This window comes from Eretmochelys imbricata, chromosome 20 (genome assembly GCF_965152235.1).
Source record: "Eretmochelys imbricata isolate rEreImb1 chromosome 20, rEreImb1.hap1, whole genome shotgun sequence".
NCBI classification, from domain to species: Eukaryota; Metazoa; Chordata; order Testudines; family Cheloniidae; genus Eretmochelys; species Eretmochelys imbricata.
The window spans coordinates 310439-331507 of record NC_135591.1 but is presented as its reverse complement, the minus strand read 5'-3'; the positions used below and the strand labels follow the sequence as shown (position 1 = coordinate 331507).

Below are 21069 nucleotides of genomic sequence, written 5' to 3'. Positions count from 1 at the left end.
TTGGATGCCACTCAGTCCTCCGTCTGAGAAGCAGCTTGTTCTGGCTCCTTTCATGTGAACAAAATGTCCAACTGTAGTCCAAAGTCCAAAAAGCCCCCTATCCTGTGGGCCCTGAACTCAACTATTTCCTGGGGTTCCACTGCCTTTACTTGGCTCTGGTATCAAGTACGTTAGCCTCCAGCAGACTCTGGCACTTCAGCCTTTCCCAGGAGCCCCCTTTCCTGTCTGCTCCCTGCAGCTTCTCTCTAGACTGAACTCTCTCAGCCTATTGATAACTTAACAGTCACCCAGGCCTTATCACCTGATTCTTCTTCTGATCCATACTCTCTTGCTGACAAGTAACTAATTAGTGCCCAGGTGGAGTGACTGTGCTTAACTGGCATTTAACTCTTTCTCACAGGTGATGGGGGTTCACTCCATCACAGAGAGAAAAATGCCAACCTAACAAGTTTCCACCCAGACCAACAGAGAGAAAATTAAAATGGCTTTTAGCATGCTGTCATATCAATTGATATGTGTACCATGAGACACCAGGACAGCTCTACAGGAATATTTATGGACTCAATAGCCAATGATCCCTTTCTAAGAGAGGCTTGCATAGTGGACCATATCTCTCATGCAGATGGTAACACTTCACCTTGTGTATTCAACTGAGTAACTCCCCTCAAGACAATGGTGAGCTGTCTGGACAGTCTGATTTCCTAGACAAAACACTTTCCTGAACTGACTTCATGGCTTAGGCAATGGCACATGTTGTATGGACGCTTTCTGGATTCTTGTTCCGTCTCACTCTCACTTTAGTTCATTATCTTGCTTTTTGCGTCTTTCTGTCTAGGTCAGGGATTTGGCAACCTTCAGCATGGCTCCCATCAGAGTAATCTGCTGACGGGCTGCGAGGCATTTTGTTTACGTTGTCTGTCCTCAGGCACAGACTCCCGCAGCTCCCAGTGGCCACGGTTCGCTGTTCCCAGCCAATGGGAGCTGCGGGAAGCAGTGGCCAGCACGTCCCTGCAGCCTGCACCACTTCCCTCAGCTCCCATTGGCCAGGAACGGCAAACTGTGGCCACTGGGAGCTGTGGGGAGCCGTGCCTGCAGACGGTCAACGTAAACAAAACATCTCGCAGCCCACCTGCGGATTACTCTGATGGGCTGCATGCCGAAGGTTGCCGACATCTGGTCTAGGTACTTACATGACCCCCCCCACATTGCTGTAGTTTCTGAACACCTTTCCCTGCTCCTCCTGTGGTGGTTTCTCTTTCCCAATCACTTCCTTAATATCTTCATGTAATTCTTACCCAACGTTCCCCCCTCCTCCCCATGCAAGTAAAGCTTTGTATACTTAGAGGCACCAGATAAGATGGACAAATAGGAATGGGAGGAGGACTTCCCCTGTATCTCTCTTAATTGGCTTGCAAGTGTAGTTTGAAACATGTTATGTGTACTAGGGCATCTGCTGTGCGCCTACGGTCACAATTCAGGGCAGCTGCACCTATATTTTCCCTTAGTTGTCCAGCAGCGGCACCCACTGTCAGGCTTCTGGCCGCCTAGCCATTGCCTTTCTTGGGTGGAGATCCTCATCTGTCACCACCTTGACCAGAGTATTTCCAGGCTAAGCAGTTCCCTGCCTTCACTGTGTTTTTTTTCCAGCCTAAGCAGGCCTGCTTAGCTTCTCCCTTTAGAGTTGGTACACAGTGTAATTGCAGACAGTTCTAAGTTACCACACAGGACTTCCTATGCAAGTCTATTTAATTCTTAGGGTAAAAGCACTACAGTGAAAACATTAAAGCCAATAGAAGTACCTACAGACATGCTAATAAGCTTACCAGAGATCACCCCAACTGGCTCTAACATGGCATCTGGCAGGTGAGCCCTTCAGACCCCAAAGGGCTCTCTTTTGTGGTCATAAGTTCATAACAGTTTTAGCTCAGAACTAGCACTCAGTCTCATGGGGCCTCAGTAGGCCAAGTCCTTCCAATTCTTCCCTAGGTTCCACAGGTCATGTCCAGTTTTTGGATCACAAGGAAGGCCCTGAGTCAGGTTCCATTTAGGCTCTTTATTGAAAAATCTGTGTTTTGTCTGTTAGTCCCTGGAGAATCCAAACTGGGTCTTTGAGTTGTCCTCCTGTAACAAGGGATCATCAGACATGAAGTCCATTCCCTTGGGGCGAAGCTTCCAAGGCTGAGTCTGTACATCAGGGTGTGCAATCCCCTTCTCCCCAGTACCTCCTAGGAATTCCACTTCAGACACTTCCTGGGACAATGTGTGTGAAGTTCCTAACCCTTCCCAGAGATTGTATTAGTCAGTCCCCTAGAGAAGTTGCATACAATTCCACAATAACACATACATAATTTCATTTTAAATACAGTGAACCCCAAAGTATTGAAATTAATTCAATCATGTTAATCTCTAATTCCATAAGGTTTGTCCAGGGTATTGTCATATATGTCGCAGTAGATCACAATGGTTTCTTCAGAGTTGTTGCCTTAGCATATGTACATACTGAGATGTATAACTTGGCATTAACCTTGGTATGTATTTCCAAGACAATCTGTAGACTTTTTTTTTGGAGCTGTGCTGTTTGTTTGATTCTTATATAAATATTTTTATTTTGATGGACAGATGATGTTCCAAAGGGCAATATCAGTCAATTTGCCATGTATGGAGGATTGCACATTAGTGGCTGAAAACTCCACTCCTGTAACTGCCAAATTTGGTTCCATTTATAATGATTCCAGCTTTTGCTACACAAACATTAAACATACAATGCTGATTTAATTTCAAACATTTAATTTTTTCCCTTTCTCATTTCCATTCCCAGGTGGAGGTTTACGTTTTATTTAAGTATATTTTCTTATGGACTCAAATTTATCTGGTCGGTGAGTTCAGTTTTGTGTGTTTTTTCTTTCACTGCTTGCTCCGAGTGACATAATATGGGACTAAAATAGCAAGAGTTCAGTGGCCTCAGATCTTCCTTATGCTTCCTAGTCAGGACTCTTGTGTGTGTTCATTTAGAGTCATGTCTTCACAAAACAGGAAAGGCTGTCAGAAATGCTAGAAGACTCTCTTCTCTGATGCCAGAATAGGATGGGCCTGTCCACTCTTAAGCATACTCTGTTTTCTCACATAGATCCATCTCTCTGGGCTGTCTTTGCACAGAGTTCTGCAAAGCTCTACGTTTCCACTTTGAATTTTTATGTGAACAATGGCATGTTTTTGCATGCAAAAAAATGGCTTTCATCTCTGTGAAACCCCAGAATAAATGTAGCTGAGACCAAAGACGCAAGGTGAAGACCTTTGAAATAGTATTGTGGTGTAGGGGTGGAGTTATTTAATTGGCCAAAACCAGAGCATGTGGGGAAAAAATTGCTAGTAGGATAATCTCTTCTTTTCACTCTAGTCACCCTGGTTTTGGGACACACGACAATGCTGGTACAACTACCCTTTTCAGGTAAGATATATATTTACTAATTCCATGGAGGAGAGGTCCATCAATGGCTATTAGCCAGGATGGGCTGGGATGGTGTCCCTAGCCTCTGTTTGCCAGAAGCTGGGAATGGGCGATGGGGATGGATCACTTGATAATTACCTGCTCTGTTCATTCCCTCTGGGGCACCTGGCACTGGCCACTGTCGGAAGACAGGATACTGGGCTAGATGGACTTTTGGTCTGACCCAGTATGGCCATTTTTATATTCTTATGTGTGATGCTCCTGTTTTCTGAAGTCCCTCAGTTTTGAGAACTGAACCCTTTGCATGTCTCCAATGTTATTCCATGTGAATGGTGTCAGATTGAAATTTGGGAGATCTAAATGCCTCTCACTGCCCACAGAGCAGATGCAGTACAGGCTGCAACAAGGTAAACTTCTAGTCCATTAGTTACTGCTCTGCTCAGGAAATTTCACCTCTGAGTGTGGGAGTGGAGTTCTCCCCTGGCCCATGCAGTTCTTAGCCTTTGAGCTAAGACTGCCCACAAAGGGGTAGTTGTGATGTGGTATTTTTCATGGTATAGAGAGACTGGTTCATCAAACCGAACTGATCACCAGCTCATATATTTTAAAGCAAATTTCCCTATCTGGTACTTAATTATTAAAAGTAGAGCAATTTTACAAATGTACTTATACCAGTACCATTAATTGCAGTTTTCTTTTTGCCCTTCATTCAGCTCAGATAATTGTAGACAGCCAATCAGGTTCCCCTCCTTATTCTTCTACTCCAACAGGTAGCTCTTAGGTTGCAAACACTGAAAGGGAATTTTATTCCTTTAAAAATAAATCTAAACCATAGACTTCTGTTGATTTATGTTTTTTTTTTTTAAACAAGTTTAATTTGGGACTTTTAACTTACCCCCCTCTACCCCCTCTCCTCCAGAAGGCTGGGGCCACAGGAGAGGTAGATTGGTTGTTAGGGGCAGGGGGGAAAGTCTTTTAATGCAAATTTTGGAGTACTTTGCCTTTTAATCAAATGTTCTGTTTTTTTCCCCAGCCCCTAACATCCAGTCTTTTCTGTTATTATATCATGGAGCTGGCCTTCTATTGGTCTCTCATGTTTTCTCAGTTTACAGACATTAAACGAAAGGTAAGAGAAGCCAGAACTTCACTAAACGCATGAACAGACGGGGCTAACGGGAGTAATTATGTCTCTCTGGCTAGTAAAAACTGCTGAAATATAGCTATAACTGCATTATCCTGTCACTCGTCTCTTTTCACATTCCGCTTCCTTTTGTAGACAGTGCACAGACAGGCCTTTGGGGACTGGCAACCTGGCAGCCCATCCTTATCACTCTGCAGAGGGAAGAGGGGGAATCAATCCATATATCCCAATCTTTGTATAAAAATATATTTTAATTAGGAGACTTACAGGAAAATATAGAAATAAAATGCTCTAAACATTTTCTAGACATGGGTGGCGAGGCTAGAATAAAGCTTTTTAGTTTTGGCAAAATAAAAAGGACTAATAGTTTCTGTATTATTCTATAGGGAGCATGACTTCCATCTGTGACTGAGCTAACCTACTTCTCACATGCTCTAGAAAATTTTATATGTAGTGCTAAGTGATTTAGGAGCCTAAGCCTCATTTTCAAAAGTTATTTGGGTGCATAGGAGCCTAAGTCCCACTGAAAGTAACTTAGGCACTTCGGAAAATGTTACCCTGCACCTCTTCTTTTGGGCTTGGCAAGTGATTTTGGAAATTTCTTGAGTCTCGGTTCATATGGGGAAGAGTCTCCTTGCTGTTCCTATGGAACATTGTGTGCCTTCCAATGATCTTTCATTCAAATGCATTTCAAATAGACTTCTCTTTCCTAAGCCCCAATGTCTATATCTGTTAGTCACACATACATACAGTCCTCTGTTTAGTTACAAACAAATATAGAGGAGCTTAGTGAATTTTTTTGGCTTTGTTTATGTGATCAAGCAAGGCCTGCTTTGTTTACTTGATATATCTTTACTCCCTTCTGATGAGAGAACTTCCCATCCCCAGTGAAGAAGTAGGATTCCAAGTTATTCCTCCAACCACATAAAACAGGTTGATATACATCTTCCTAGCCAGTTTCAGGAAGTACTGTGTTACAAAGCTAGTCACACCTTTGTCTGGGTGGCACTTACCAAAAATTTAACCTGTGAGATAAGATTACTATACTAAAACCAGGAAAACAATTCATAGAGACGTAACATTAATTGTGATTATCTGCCTGAGTACTACCATCTTCAACGGTCTCTTGGTACACACCAAGTACTCCTAGAAGATGAAGCCCTGCTAGCAAGTCAGTATTGGTCTACATAAAATGCAGAATCTGATTAGAAATTAAATCCAAACAGTTGAACCAAACAGACACTGAAAAGCACAAAGCTGAGATGGTCATAGCACAAACTGGAGGCAACTTCCTTAGACATTCTGGTCACTGTCAAATAAAATTTCAAATTGGGAGCTTCTCAGTTAAAGCCCCATCAGTACAGATACATTATACAATCTTGGGAGAAATAAACAGGGATTGGCCATTGTAAAATATTACCCAGGATTTATTAAGAAGTGGGATTGAATTCAGGGGATTATGGTGGAGGAGAAAAAGTAGAACATTAGTGGGCAATTATCAAGAAAATAGTCATGAGAGAGTAAATGTGTAAGGTAGGAAGTGAATCTTGTAAGATGTAATCATTTAAATGCTATCAAATCTGTGTTTGAGTGCCAGCCTGGAGTTTCACTTTTCACTGTAATCTTTTAAAATTTTGTTTATGGGTTTTTACTTTTATTGAAATCTGGCTGTGTGTAAATAGATTGCTGTTTATTGTGTATAAATGGTATGTGATGTGACAAGAATCCTGTCTCACAGACTCCATCCAAGGTGGACGAAACACCATAATTTGTGAATGTCAGTATGAAATGTGGTACTGTATCTAAGGGGATGCTATCAGGTTGAAATTAATAACTTCTTAAATGAAGATTTCCTGTTGCTAATAAGAAAAGGAGTACTTGTGGCACCTTAGAGACTAACCAATTTATTTGAGCATAAGCTTTCGTGAGCTACAGCTCACTTCATTGGATGCATACTGTGGAAAATACAGATGTTCTTATACATACAAACCATGAAAAAATGGGTGTTTACCACTACAAAAGGTTTTCTCTCCCCACCCCGCACCCCCTTGCTGGTAATAGCTTATCTAAAGTGATCACTCTCCTTACAATGTGTATGATAATCAAGGTGGGCCATTTCCAGCACAAATCCAGGGTTTAACAAGAACGTCTTGGGGGGGGGGGAGGTAGGAAAAAACAAGGGGAAATAGGTTACCTGCATAATGACTTAGCCACTCCCAGTCTCTATTCTAGATAAGCTATTACCAACAGGAGAGTGGGGTCGTGGGGGGGGGGGGGGTGAAGTGGGGAGAAAACCTAGATTTGTGCTGGAAATGGCCCACCTTGATTATCATACACATTGTAAGGAGAGTGATCACTTTAGATAAGCTATTATCAGCAGGAGAGTGGGGTGGGGGGAGAGAAAACCTTTTGTAGTGGTAAACACCCATTTTTTCATGGTTTGTATGTATAAGAACATCTTCTGTATTTTCCACAGTATGCATCCGATGAAGTGAGCTGTAGCTCACGAAAGCTTATGCTCAAATAAATTGGTTAGTCTCTAAGGTGCCACAAGTACTCCTTTTCTTTTTGCGAATACAGACTAACACGGCTGTTACTCTGAAACCTGTTGCTAATAACTTTACTTTTTAGTTTTGTCATCTAATTTACTTTTGGCTATTAACACTAATTAGTCTTTGCACTTCACACAGTGAAAATAAGAGTGGTCAGTTTCACATGTTGTTTAGTCAGTTTTACTTACCTGTTCTTATTCTTTATGTAGCATTTTGGGCCCAGTCACTTAAACTGGGAGTGGACTGCTCAGTGTGTGCTAACACAGTCCCTATCAGACACTTTGCTGGGAGGGCCAGAAGCTTCATCTGACAATGGGGGAAATCAAGCAATTGTTGCTGGAGTATTATAGGGAGGGAGACAGAACCCAGGGGAGTAGGCTTGGTATTGTGGAGGAAAGAGGTGCTGCAGATGGGTATTATGGGAGGGGAGAGAAGTTTTATGTATGGGTTTTTTCTGCTTCTATCTTGGCCTTTTGCCCTGGGTAGAGACTCACTCTCCATCTATCTACAGCATTACCTAGAAAACAAAGGTTTCCTGAGACAGCTTGGCAGGTAGGGTAACTTTATTAATAAACCTTTTGCAGTGGATATTACCAGCCTCAACAAGGTCAGAGGAAGTTATCATGGGGTTTGATTACGAGATGAGTCTTCCAGCATACTCCCCACCCAAGATGTGGAGGCTGGGTGCAGCTAGGAGATAGGGATGTAAATAGCATTTTCAAAAAGTAACCATTTAAACTATTAAAAGTCTATTAGTTAAATGTTTAACCGTTAAGGAGTTCACAACATAGGTGGGGAACGTTGGGTGTGGGGGGTGCTCCAGCACCCCCACATTTTATGTGGGGCTCTGCTGCTGCCCTGGGCAGCTGGGACCCTGGGCATGCAGGGCCGGCAGCCAGGACCACAGGTGCCCGGGGCTGGCAGCTGAGTTTAATTGTTAACCGAATACATTATCAATAAGACTGATGCTTATCGGTTAATATTTTACATCCCTACTAGGAAAAAAGAAGTTGTTAAACCTGCCACAAGGGCCCCTCCCAAAGTAAAATGTTTCTTTCCATCAGAGTTCAATTGATAAAATTAATCTCAGTGGTTTGGGCTCTCCATGACCTCATTCACACTGGGGATAGGGCCCTTGCTAAAAGACCTTTCATTAAACTCTGATGGGGCTCTTAGCTCATTAGGAGCCACAGACAGACCTTGACAGCTTCTTGAGAGTCGACTGCCTGTGTGAGTAAAATTATGTAAGAAGTGTGCCCAAGTTTCTAGAACTATATCAGCCCTCCTTCCTGTTGGCTTCTTCCAAGGGCCATGATGCTCTACCCATTATTGTGAAGGAGGAAAGGCCAGATGCTGCAGTCTCATTTTAGCCTGATTGCTGGCACCTATGTTGGGCACCTCACCCACTGTCTGTTTGAAAAAAGCCCAGCTAGTGGACCCTTGCTCCAATGGTAGACTGTGAAATTGCAAACTATTCCAGTAAAACTCAGCCCATAGAAAACAGTGTCAGACAAGACAGAACACTTTGACCCTCCTTAGGTCAGGGTCAATGAGTCAGTAAAAACCTTTTTCTTACTACTTGGGTTACTATTCCCAGAGAAGCTAAATCAACAATCTAAGTAGTCTTCTCCCGCAGTCAGATATTTAAAGCCTGGGTAACTGGATCTACATACCTTTTGTTTCTACGGGCCTCTGAACTGTCAATTCTTTTGGTCAGAGATACTTGCTGTTAACTGCCCCTCAAGTGGCTGTCTTTCCCTCTGTGCAGCTAGGTTTTGTTGAACAGATTGGGAAGTTGCTTGGCTGCTCTTCCCTGAACCCCCATGAAGAAGTCTGGCTCTAGGTTAGCATGCAGACTCTTCCCTTCTTGATTCTGATGCTTAGTATCTGAATTGCATAGCTCAGGATTTCAAGTAGTGCTGTCCTTGCTGGTAATGTTCAGAACTTGCTTCATGTCCTGGACAAGTGAGGAGCTTGCTGAGGCATCTGATCTCTGCATAATCATTTCTTTGGCATGTAATGAGAGAAGCCATGTGTCTGTCCCAGGCCATTCAGTATTCAGAATGTGCACTTGCCCCATGCTGGCATCTTGTCACCAAGTGACTGTCTCCTCATCACCAGGAAAGGGAAGACCGTCCCTTTCAAAGGGCTGGGCTGGGCTGGGACTGGTCCATGCTTAGTGCAGATTCAACTGTGATTAAATTGGTAGGTGACTCCCACATTGTAGGGTAAGCAAATGCTAAGGGGAGAACCAAATAACAAATGAACCTGGAGTTTAGAGGTACGCAGCTGCAGGCAACAGTGCGAAGTTCAGTCTTAATGTTAAGTCTGGTGGCTAAGGAAAGGGGGAAGAATGAAGGATGTGAACGAACAGCTCCAATGCTGTTCAGCAGTGCGGGAGTGAAAATGATCTGTACTGAAGTAGGGAAGAGATGAGTACAGCATGGGACCAGTGTCCCTATGTACCATGCTTATCTACCAGTGCTGGCACAGATGGGACAGCAGTGGGACAAATGGCCTGTGTCCCAGAGGAAGAGAAGCTGACAGCCAGGTAATGTTGAAATGAGGGACAGTGCAAGAATAATCTTGAGCTCCTGGAGTACATTCCCAACGTATTGTGGTGGCACACAGGTCATTGTAGTGAGTGTCTTCTAGTCTTCAGCATGTCCCTGGGTGTTACTTTAATTCAACTGAAGAACTCAGGGAGAGCCCCAAGAAATACTTGAATTCCTCATCCCTACCCACTTTCACTGTGTTTGGTCTTGGGGCAATATGAAATTCAGGCAGGGAGACAAGAGTCTGAAAAAAATCATATCTCAACTTTAAACTCTCCTGACACTGTTTTTCAAATCCTTAAAATTATAGAATGTAAACAGTGGTACTATAAATGTTTAAAATGGAGCCACAGAAGGTTCCACAAGTACAAGGATTGTTGATTAGAGAAACAAATGAGAAGTTATTTACTTGAAGGAACCAAGCCTTTTTGCGTACCTTGTTTAAACAGTGAAGTTTGATTTAGTAGCAATCATGTTTAACTAAACCTGGTCTTGATCCATTAAAGGGCTTATACAAAAGAGCCTTGTTAAGGTTGATTTGGGAAATCCCAGGTTTCATGGCTAAGTGAGAGAAATTATTGTGTGGAGGTTAAAACCCAGGACAGATAGATCTATTCCTAGCTTTGCCACTGACTAATTTGTGTCTCATTGGGCGAGGTGTTTTACCTCTGAACTTCATTTTCCTCATCTTTAATGTGATATGGATAATACTGCTGTGGGTGGTGTGAAGCTATGCTCATTAATGTATTTAAAATGCTTTGAGAGCTTTGGATAATAAAAGGTCTCATGGGCTACTATATTTACATTGACTGGTCATTAGTATCCATAAAATGGTGACAATCCCAAATGAGGTGTGTATGTATATATATAAGTCAAATCTCCATATTGTAAATTCAGAGCGAGTACTCATGGGTACCTTAGTGCCAAAGCAGGTCAGTTGGATAAAAGTTGGTGCTAACTGGCATTTTCAGGAGCTGTGACATTCACTTGCAGTTGAGCAGCAATCATAGAATCATGGACTATCAGGGCTGGAAGGGACCTCAGGAGGTCATCTAGTCCCACCCCCTGCTCAAAGCAGGACCGATCCCCAATTAAATCATCCCAGCCAGGGCTTTGTCAAGCCTGACCTTAAAAACTTCTAAGGAAGGAGATTCCACCACCTCCAAAAGATGTGGGAATTATTTCTACCTTAGAAATCAAGGACAAGATTTCCAGTCTTCTCTTTACAACTGAATGCCTTGCTGAACAGGATGACCATGGGGCAAAGATGGTAGAAATGATTTAAAAAAATGAATTTGGAAAGTGACTTTTCATCCATGTGAATAGCAGAATGATGGCTGGTCATGATCACTAAAATCTAATTCCACTCTGCCGAGTTTTAGCCATTGGCTTAGTGTTTGTCCTTGGAAAACAAACCGACAGTTCAGAGGAAACCAGCGGTTTATTACTCTTGCTCTCTAAAGTGTAAAGTAGAAAATTGTCCCAATTCTTGTATTGACTTTGTCACACACACCCCCCCAAAAAAAATAAATATTCTGTAACTTCTGGATTTGTTCTGTCCTGAAATACAAAAAGTCAAGCAAGCTATGGTAGATCTTGCAGCCGCAGAAATGGAGAGAGAGAAGCATTTGGGGCATTGTTTTCTATTCATTTTAATAAAGAATTCAGCACTACAAAAGTTGATTAATTCCCCGCTTGAAATGCCTTAACAAAGATGCAAATGCAGGACGTAGATATTGGGGGGCTATGTCAGAAAATTGTATGTGTTGTAGAATTTTAATGGACTGATTTGCTGTTACTGTATTGCCAGGCAGGCCCTGATGCATGGACCACGCATGGCCTCTGCTTGCTTTACTTCTGGTGGGCTTTTCCCACTTGATAGCAGTAATAGCAGGTCTATTTCTTATTACTCAGGTCAGTGATCTCTAGAGTAGACCTTAGGGATACATCTACATGGCAATCAGAAACCTGTAGCATCAAGTCTACAGACTATGGCAGTAAAAACAGCCATGTAGGTATTTTGTCTTGGGCTGAAGCTCAGCCTCTGAAGCCCACCCGCCTCCTTGGATTTCAGGGCTCAAGCCTGAATGTCTGCAGAGCTATTTATAGTGCCACAGCTCAAGTCTGTAGACCCAGGCTCTGATACTCACTGCTGCTTGCCGTGTAGACATATGCTAGCAATGCAGTCATCCCAAAGCAGGGAGAGTCAAAGTGCAGGCCATATGTTGGCCTCTGGAGTTTTACAGTGAGGCCTGCAGATGTACTTAACTTTGCTACGGAGCTGCAGCCCAAGGAGACTACCGTAGGCCCCAGCATGCAATATTCCATCTTGATTGAAGCAAAACTGTTAATCCCGATGCGGCATGCTGGGACCTGTAGTGTCTGTGGTCTGCACCTCCCAAGTAAAGATGATTGTGGCTGAAATCTGCTCTGCTTTTTGCAAACAAGGAGCTTGAGTGTCTGACCTAAAATAACCATATGGCCCTTTTTTTGTCAGTCGTGGTGCCCCTGTTATAAGTGTCTGTGATCATTTGGCTGCCAAAGATCCCTCACATTTCATCTTCCCCTTTCAGGATTTCCTGATCATGTTTGTCCATCACTTGGCTACAATTGGACTCATTACATTCTCCTATATGAATAACATGTTGCGGGTGGGAACTCTGGTGCTATGTCTACATGATGCCTCAGACTTCCTCTTAGAGGTAAGTTTGCCTGCTGCTTCCTGTCTAAGCTTTGCATCCCTAATGACAAAGGAGCACACTCTTGAGGCAAGAGGATAAAACCTAGCCTCTCCTGTTTCACCCCTCACCCTCCACACACAATCCAGGCTGGATGTCCCAAAAACACACACTGCTGATTCCACTCTGTTGGCTTTCCCCCAGGACATCTCCCAAGTTGATAATAGTCCTTAAATGTTCCAAACTCCTTGGTGACTTAGTGGCTTGAGTGCTCCAGCACTGTTTTCCAAATGATCAAATGATTGTGTCTGGTGAATGCTGTTTTAACACTTTTTTTGTGTTTTTTCTCAGGCTGCAAAGCTGGCCAATTATGCTAAGTACCAGCGCCTGTGTGATGCCACCTTCATACTCTTTGGTGTTGTGTTCATAGTCACTCGACTGGGTATTTACCCTTTCTGGTAAGTACCTGGATCTTTCTGAATAGAGTCAAGTATTTGTTCCTTCCCTCCTCTAAAGGCAGTCTTTGTATTAGGGATCCTCTCGCTCATTACAGGCAGCCCCTCAGCATGAAGCTGCAGCCCTCCTAAATGTTGCTTAGGAGCAGAGCTTTGAGGTTTTGTCAGAGTGGTTTCTTCATGTTTTGTCATGTACTTAGAGTAGGAGCACCCCTAGTGTGAGCACAGAGTCAAAAAGTGCAGCTGAATGCCACCCCCAACTGCAGCCTACTCTCCCAGCCAGTAACTCCCAGACATTATACAGATCAGGCTTGTCTACACAGGGAACTAAGATGAATAAAATAAAGGTTTGACGTTAAAGCACCCCTAAACCCTTTGTGGATTTGGAGGGTTAAGCTTCAGTAAAGGCCACTTTACTTCCGACTGAGAGCATTTACCCAGCAATTTAGTGTGCATTAACTTCATATCATTAATAAATTTGTCCAGACTTTCCTGAGTGTCCCGGTGTAGACGAACCCACAGAACCAAAGGTGGTTTAATGTCTTTTGATAAGATCTTGTAAAAATTGAGATGCCAGTGAGGCGCATCCTCCCAGAGGCAAGGTTCTGTTTGTGACACTCTTCTTTATGGTCATCTGAAGTACCTAGCTCCTCTCCTGCTGGTCTCAGAAGATTGTCTGCCCTGACTCCTGTTCTAGCTGCATAGAGCCTGAAATAGGTATTGGGGTATTTTTGAATTTAGAAATCTTAGCTGTTTGTAATTAATCATTCCGTAATGAGATTCCCCTCCCCTCCACGTGGACGAAGTCAGGCTTGGTGGGATCTTGTTGCTGATCATTGTATTTATCCACGTCTTGTTTTCCTAGAGAAGGTGTCTTCTAAGGTCTGCTACACCTGGGTTTGTCATTGTCCTACATCCTTATTTTGTAAACAGCAGGGGCCTAGTTTCCATCTCTTTGGGATGTATTTCTGGGGTAGGATAAGCTCCTATTTAGTTTTAGTTTTGTCCCCGTGGCAGAGGCACCAAGGGCCCTTGGAAAAGCATCCCTTTTAATTTTTGTATAGCTCCAAACAAACATAAAAGGGTCTAGATAGGGAAAATGTCGGTCCCCTCTGCCTGCCACAAATGATGCTCTCTTCAGACGGGCGGGTGTTACTGCTTTCCACTGACAAGTGAGGCAATCCTCTCTCTGCTCTTCACTCCATTGTCTGCCATGATGCAGACCACCCTGTCACTCAATGTGTCTTATAAATCTTGAATGTGGTTTCCACTGGCTGTAATGTAATTCCTCAGCTTCAGAGGGAGAACTTGTGAGTCTCCAGTTGCATCTGAAGCTGCTATGCTATTCCACTTAGTACAGGTTCCCTTCCCTGATCAGTGGTATAATGACATGAAACTGCATGCTGATTCCACCACAAGCTGCTGCCTAGGTAACCATTATTTTTAACTGCAACTAAGGCTCTGGATTCCCTTCCTGAAAGTTAATTTCTCACTTTTTCAATAAATGCTGAAAGCATTGATCTTTTAAAAAATCTCTCCGCAATCTACCCTAGTGACTACTTTATAAACAATCAGACTGCTTTATTAAATTCCTTAAGTATTGCCAATAAATCCCAGTGAAGAGAACAATTCCATAACCATCTTCAAGGAGGCACCTGGTTTTGACCCACTAGTTGGTTTTCAATTCCTTTGACTTGGGAGAAGGGACAGAGGAAATGGCTAGGAGTAAGGGAACAGCAGCTTCACTGTCAAAAATTCTTCAAAGCCCCCAGGTGGCATTCCTGACCTTTACATGTGGTCAAGATCATCTGTGCATGTGAATAAGGCTCATCTCTCCACTCAATTCCATGTATACATCCAAAACAGCATTGGTGATCCAAGCAATTGCCATCTCTCCCTCTGACGCCATTGTGAATGCTGATCGTACCCTGGAGAAGAGGGTGGAGAGTGGATTTTTATATTTAACCTAAATTCTGAGTCTCCACATCTTCTCCTATTGCTGCTTAGTTCAAGGGACTAACTCAAGTCCAGCTTCAGGCCTTTCTCTACTGTGCAAGGGACAGTAGATCAGGGGCATCACACTATGAAAAGAGCAAAGCAATAGAAGCTTAAATGGGACAGAAACCTATTGTGTATCTGCCCAGTCAGCTCAGTTCAGAGTTGGAAACTGGGAATTCTAGTCAAGCAGCAAAGCAGCCAATCCAACAAGCTCCTTGATTTTCTTTTAGGATCTTGAATACTACCTTGTTTGAGAGCTGGGAGCTGATTGGCCCTTATCCTTCATGGTGGCTGTTCAATGGACTGTTGGTAACCCTGCAGGTTCTGCACATCATCTGGTCCTGTCTCATCATTCGCATTGCCTACAAGGCCTTGTTGCGAGGAAAGGTAAGGGCTCCTGTGGCTGGGCTGGCTCCTCTCTCTCTCTCATAAGCGCTGAGGTGATCAGGGCATCTGTTTGAAAATCAGAGGGAGACGTCTGCATTGTTCAGCGAGGCCAGTGCTGGCTCCAAGGTGAGGGTAGCAGGTTTGCTGCTTCCGTGAGTGACTAACTTCATCTAGGGCTGTCCTGGTCAGTTAGGCTTGGCAGGCTCTAGCACCCACGTGGCCCAAGTGTTTACATTGGGAGGCACACGCTTTTTGATGGTCTGGCCATGCAAGTGAATAATGCTGTCTGGCCTGTTCAAATGCTTTAATGACATCTTGCAGTTCAGTTTGTGTGTTGCTCTGCTTGTTCTGGTAACTTGATCAAGGCTTTTGCCTTCCCTCTTGTGGCAGCTTGAAGACCAATCACTCTCTATGCAGTACGAGGCGGGGAAGGTTGTGCTCCCTGGTTTAATCTGGAGCTGCCATTAGGAACATCTAAATATCTTGGGGAAATTGTCCATGTTACGAAATCCAACCTTACCGACATCTAGGGTGATGTGAGCTCAATATCTGGAGCTCGCTACAGTAATAACCCAGGATTAGGACTGTCGGTGCATATCCCAACAGTGCAACAATGTAATCCAAGTGAGGATGGCAAGGGAGGCTACTGGAAATGTAGTGGGACCTGCTGACAGTGGGCCAGTGGGACTCTGTTTATAGTGTCCAGTTTCAGCCTGCAGAATGTTCTGGTTAGAATGAATGCCTGATGGATAAGGGTGTGGACGGCAGTGCTTCGTGTTAGAGGGGAAGATGCTGCTCTCTGCTGCAGGCCCAGCTGCCTCAGAGAGGCGGTACGTATGAGTGTAGTTCAGTTAGTGTTCGTCCTAAGAGCATACTGGGCTCTCCCACTTGGCGCTCGTGCCTGTCGCACCACTTCACTCAAAGATAAGCATTTCTTGGCCTGTCTGCCACCCCAGCCAATTCCTAGAATAAAAATAAAAGGCCTTGGAGCTTGCCTTTTGGAGCTGCTGTCCTGTCCCCAGCACATCAAAGCCTAGATGAGCTGTTACTGGCCTGGACTCTGATGCTAGTGCTGCTTTTTGGGGTTATACTGGAGTTCCCAGGATTTTGCCAGGTCTGCTTATGGAGGAGCGACTCTGTATCACCAAAGACATGATCCTTGTAACCGTGATGCAAAGTCCTTCCATATGCCTTGAAAGACATGACAGGGAGGCAGCCTGAACTATCTCCTTCTGGCTCTGATGGACATCCAAGGAACAGAAGGAAAATTTCAAGCTGTGGCTTTTAGGTAAGTGCTCTGTGAAGAGGGATGCTTATTCCAGACACAATCCATGGGCTTCTAGCAGTTTCTTTTCCCCTGCTGCCTGTAGTTGACGATTTCCAGGCACCAGGGTGGGTGGAAGAGACAAATTCACATGCATTTGACTAGTAACAGGCCCTGAGTAGCTTGCTGTCAAGTTCCTCCCTATTGAATCAGTGGTTTTCAGGCCAGTGGCTGAAGGCTGGAGTACTTCAATTATCTTGGATCCTGCTCCCCATTTTTACCCATTTGTGTCATGGCTGGAAGCAGCTTCCTTCAGAGCCAGGCAGTGCTGTTTGATCCTCCACCAGAAGGGGTAGCTAGACAGTAACAGATGTTTGTGCCCCCCTAGCTGTTTGGGAACTAAGCCTGAATCCCACTATGATTGCATTTTCACTGCCTATAGACTATTGGGCTGGTCTGTTTGTAGGGAACTTGTTTAGCCTAAAGGAATAGTTGAAGCAGTCCTCTGGCAATGTGTGTTGGGGGAAGGGCCTTCTGAGGGGTGGGGAAGGAGCATGTTGCAAGGTGTGTGTGTGTGTGTGTGTGGTCTATTATCATTTGTTACTGTCTTCCATGGCTGCTGCTAGTTTCCCAGTACAGTATCTGTCCGTGTAGCTGTCCCCACACCTGGAGGTCTATATCTCTCTCCTCTCCTTGCTTTTCTCTCCTGACCAGGTGACCTAGCCAGGAAAGGACTAGACCCTGCCTCTGTACTCTCCACTCTTTTCTCACTCCTTTTCTCTGTGCCAGATTGGAGCTGGACAGTTTCATCCCTTGCATGTAAGTGTAATCTGTGCTGTTGCTTGTAGAGTGGACCATGCGTGTGTCTCTTTCTCTCTGAGCTTTAAGACATAAATACAAAACTGTGAGTCTGAAAAGCTGTTTGGCTTCAGATGGGCTGCATTTTGCAGCTTCCTTTAAACTGCCTGCCTCATTGTGAGTTGCACCCAGGTTAACAAGGTGTGGTTACAGATCACAGGAACCTAAGGTGCTGGTTTGTCTAGTGGCTAGAACAAGGGACTGAGAGCCTGTTCCCAACTCTGCCGCAGACTGGCTGTGTGACTGTCGTTGGCCAGCATATAAAAAGGGGATACCTGTTTCAGTGCTTGTAACACTGAGGAGATCTATGGATGGAGGGGGCTATAGCAACACACAGAATTATCTTTAGTTCTCACTTAAGAAAAACCAGATGGTGGAAAAATACTTTTCTCAAATGACTGTGGGACTAAAGCAGAATAACATCTAGGGGTTTGTTTCCTTTCCCTGGCCAGTTGAATTGCTAAAATGGGGTATGGTAGGGGAAGATAGGGAACCTCCAGCTGCAGAGGGGTTTCGGCACCTCCTAGGTTAAGTTTGCACATGCAGCTGGCCTGGTGAAACCCAGCCAGGAAATCATTAACTGGCACTGGCTTTCTGCCAGATTTTTCCATTTGTCAGGAAACTTGCTCTCTGAGTCTGTTTTGAGTCTGTATGCCAACTCAGAGTAGGCAGGGCTGATCCTGAACTTTGCTGGAATGTGTTAGTCACTGAGAAACTGCTTGCCCACCGTATACTTGGGGGCTGTTAGTTCCAGACTCACAGGTACAGGGAGCTTGTCTTGGGCTGTGCAAGGGTAGGGAAGTGCTCTATACAGGCAATGGGGAAATAGGGAGACAGCTCACCTCTTGCAGCACCCATGCCTTTATAGCTGTGGCATTTAACCAGTTACTGGGTTACTTGTGTATGATTAAATCTGAGTTAGTGAGCTTTTCGCATTGTTGTTTGCAGTGTTGTAGCTGTATTGGTCCCAGGATGTGTGAGACAAGGTGGATGAGATAATCCTTTATTGGACTGACTGCTGTTGGTGAAAGAGACAAGTGCTTGAGCTCCACAGAGCTGCTCATCAGGTCTGGTCATCTCTGTGGAGCTCGAAAGCTTGTTTCTTTCACTAACAGCAGTCAGTCCAATAAAAGATATTTCATCACCCACCTTCTCTTTCACACTGTCATGCATCATTTGGCATTATACTGATGATACACTGCCCCCTTGTGGTAAACTTTAAGGAGCGAATACCATGAAATTGCATGGCTGACTTCTCTAGTCTTCAGACTTTGAAACCTGACATTTCAGGTTTCAGAGTAGCAGCTGTGTTAGTCTGTATTCACAAAAAAAAAGTATTTGTGGCACCTTAGAGACTAACAAATTTGTTAGGCACAGGTGCCACAAGTACTCCTTTTGTTCTGAAATTGTACATCAAACTCTCCCCCGGCCAATACCTTGTAAAGCACGGGAAGAGATTTTGGAGGATTCTAAGCTTCACATGCAAACTAGACAGATCCTATGATCATAAGACCTAAGAGTGGCCATCTGTAGAGATGTAAATTATAAAGGCTTTCTGGTTATAGATGCTTTCTGCATTCCTAGTGTCATCTGCATGACTGTAAATTAACCTTTCCCTTCTACAGACCACCATTCAAATGTATTTTGGCTCACAAATTAAGAGTTTGATGTGTACACCCATTCCTGAGAAGAGGGGTTCCCAAAATGTGGTCAGGCTACCACTGGTGGTACATGCGCTTGACGTTTCATCAATGCACTTCACAATAACTTTTTACAAAGGTGGTACATGAATCAATAAAGTTTGGGAACTGATGCCTTAGATAACTAACCCACTGTGTAGTTCTCTGTAAACAGGCTCTAAAGAGGGAAGCATCTTATGCAAATGGTGATGTGCTAAATGGGGCCAGTTCCTTTTTGAAATAAAACATCAGTACTCTTTTGAGCAAACCTTAAAAACAAACAAACTCATCCCTTTAGAAACTAAAACTGATTACCAAAAGGTGTCTGAACAAGCTGGTAACTCATAATTTAGTACTAAAACAAATATTTCTAATTTGCCATTTGGAAAGGCATCCTTTATAATCTGTGCTATAATTTAGCTACTGGAAGAAGGATCAAACAGTGATATATTGCTATGGGCTCCTTCCATGGATCTGAAATCACTTCACCAACACACCCATGTGAAGAGAGCTATAATACTGAACTGGAAGTGCAAAAGTTAGCTTGGCCAAAGCTGTACATCATCATCATCATCATCTCTTGACTTGGTCCCCTGTTCTGAATTCTGTACCATGCTCCCTATATGTGGTTGGAAGGTCCCACTTGTGGGGTTCAACTTTAAATAATTCAAAGAATCTAATACGGGGGAAACTGATCAGATAGACAAGACCTCTCAAATAGCTGTTCCCTATGAATTTGTAATCTTTCTTCCACCTCTGCCTTTGATTTTAAACTTTCAGGTATCAAAAGATGATCGCAGTGATGTAGAGAGCAGTTCTGAAGAGGACGACATGACTTCAAATAGCACAAAAGGAATCTTCAGCACTTCAAGCAATGGTGCCAATCGGATTAATGGTCATGTGGCTAGTGCCCAATGGGCAGAAGAGGAGTAACACTGGGGGAGGCCTCCAGCAAACATGGACTTGGGTCTAAATATCTAGATGTGTTGCACTCCACATTCCTAAGTGATCTTTAATCAAGATACCCCTTCCCTCAAAAAACATCCATCAACTCTGAGATGGGCACAATCCAGACCAGTCTAAGGTTTCACACCACAGAAGGGACCGAACCGAGCCAATTACTAATGCAAAAACAAAGATGCAAATTTAACTTTTAAGAATATAAGCCATTTTGTATTTAATAGTCCCATCTCTAATATTATTTGCAAAAGTATTTTTGTGTGACAAACTGGTTTTTACTAGGATCAACTCAAGCTTGATGGAATGAGTTTGGGCTGGGATGGACACTGACTGTGGACTGGTTAAGGTACCATTCCAAAAATGTTTCTTGACCCAGTGCAAGTTCAGTATGTTTTCTTGCTGCATTCCAGGATCCATTTAGATTGTGGTCTGGTATCACCCAGATACATCATGCTGTAAGCTGTAGCACAGAGGGTTTTTTAAATCATTTATAAATTATCAGTCCTGCTGTGACTCTGTGTTACAGCCATGCATTGAATCAGATTGTGATGGACAAAGAATGTTTTAACTTGCCATTGGGATGCTATGTGCTAAAGAGAGTATAATTTATAATCTGTGCTGTTAAGACGGACCAAGTGGTATTTGATGCCCATCCAAAGTCTTAAATACAACCTAAAAAATGTTGCACGCCTGACCTTAATTTAGAGAAATATCACAGCACATGCATACCTGCAGCTCATGTGAATTTGAAGACTTTTTTACAGGAGTTACAGGCTATGGTTGGTTAGATTTATAAGACAGGACATTAGCCAAAGATGGAGCAATGCTCGTGGGTTATATTAACTTTCCACACAGGCAGAGGTTGCAGCCCTGCCTGTGTGTTTTTAAAGACAGAAGTGAGCATTGCTGCAGCTGCCTTTCCACACCACTGACTTCGGAAATCAGGACAGCAGAGGCTTTGCTTCTTTCTTTACTCAATGGTACTTCAGGGGCAATGGAAGACACCTGAGTGTCACAATCATGTGCAGAACTTCAGAAATTTGAGTTATTTTATACAATTGTTTACTCTTATCTGATTAAAAAAAAGCTTCAGA

At 43.6% G+C, this 21069-nt stretch overlaps 1 protein-coding gene across 2 annotated transcripts in view; it reads left to right on the top strand.

The window, feature by feature from the left end:
* The window catches only part of CERS5 (ceramide synthase 5), a 43856-nt gene extending 22787 nt beyond the window's left edge, over positions 1–21069 (top strand). The window contains exons 4-11 of one of the 2 annotated variants that reach the window (XR_013348481.1): positions 2819–2876; positions 3398–3448; positions 4482–4574; positions 12270–12398; positions 12726–12832; positions 15058–15214; positions 17193–17297; positions 19796–19924. Coding sequence is in view for 1 of the 2 variants with exons in the window: in XM_077838744.1 (XP_077694870.1) it covers positions 2819–2876; positions 3398–3448; positions 4482–4574; positions 12270–12398; positions 12726–12832; positions 15058–15214; positions 19796–19948 (748 nt within the window). In the remaining variant the exon portion in view is untranslated. Of the gene's footprint in view, positions 1–2818; positions 2877–3397; positions 3449–4481; positions 4575–12269; positions 12399–12725; positions 12833–15057; positions 15215–17192; positions 17298–19795 lie in introns of both variants that reach the window. The other variant, XM_077838744.1, reaches the window with a different exon arrangement.